Here is an 871-nt window from a genome sequence, read left to right on the forward strand (position 1 = left end):
TCATACGTCACCAACCGCAACACGATAATGAATCTCCGGATTGAGACCTTGGAGGAACAGACTATACTTCATCTCGGAACTGGAAGAGATCTTTGGGAAATACAGCAGTAGATCGAAAAACTTCTGCTGATAGTCATCGATAGACATCGTGCCTTGACGTAAACTCAGCAACTCACTGGATTTCGCCTGTCGGATCGCAGGAGGAAAATAAAACCTCTGAAAAGTTGTACGGAATTCTGCCCAATTAGCGGTGCCTCGCGTGGCCACGAAGGGCGCATATGTGGAATTCCACAACTTCCGTGCACGACCCTCTACAAGAAAATCAAGAGTCTCCATATTTTGTTCTTTAGTACACCCAAATTCACGGAAGCAATTCTCCATACGTTGAAACCAAATCTCAGCATCCTCCAGAGATTCTCTCCCAACTAGTGGCTTAGGACCCATATGCAAAAATTTATGCATACTGAACTGACGTCAATCATCGCGATGATGCCGACGACCTCGATGGCGCTCATGATCTCCACTATCCCAGCGTCCACTTCCGCTACCTTGACTCTCGTCATAGCATGCCATCTGGTAAAAGGTAATAAGAATTATTCCCAAAAATGATTTTCTAAATCCCAAATTCAATGCATGATCTGATACCAATAAATGTAGTGACCCAACCCGAAATCACTAATTAATCAAAGATTAATCATGCAAAAAATACTTAAATAAAATTCACAATAATCCTGCGGAAACTTAATCCAAAAGATACAACATACACCGGCAGAACAACCGGGAAAAATAGGATGTTATACAACCAAATCAAATGGAAAGCACTAAAAGTACGCCTTAACAACCTGAAATGGGAAATAGGGTCACCACGCGA

General features: G+C 42.4%; 1 protein-coding gene across 1 annotated transcript; it reads right to left on the minus strand.

Moving 5' to 3' along the window:
* On the minus strand, positions 1–444 carry LOC140861362 (uncharacterized). The gene has a single exon (XM_073264378.1). The coding sequence runs from the start codon at positions 442–444 to the stop codon at positions 1–3; it is 444 nt and encodes a 147-aa protein (XP_073120479.1).
* Positions 445–871: the final 427 nt, after the last annotated feature.

The sequence above is a fragment of the Henckelia pumila genome, chromosome 1 (assembly GCF_033568475.1).
Source record: "Henckelia pumila isolate YLH828 chromosome 1, ASM3356847v2, whole genome shotgun sequence".
Lineage (NCBI taxonomy): Eukaryota > Viridiplantae > Streptophyta > Magnoliopsida > Lamiales > Gesneriaceae > Henckelia > Henckelia pumila.

What these genes read in the sequence shown, in the direction of transcription:
- LOC140861362 (XM_073264378.1), bottom strand. Translation starts at nt 444, where the DNA reads ATGGGTCCTAAGCCACTAGTTGGGAGAGAATCTCTGGAGGATGCTGAG.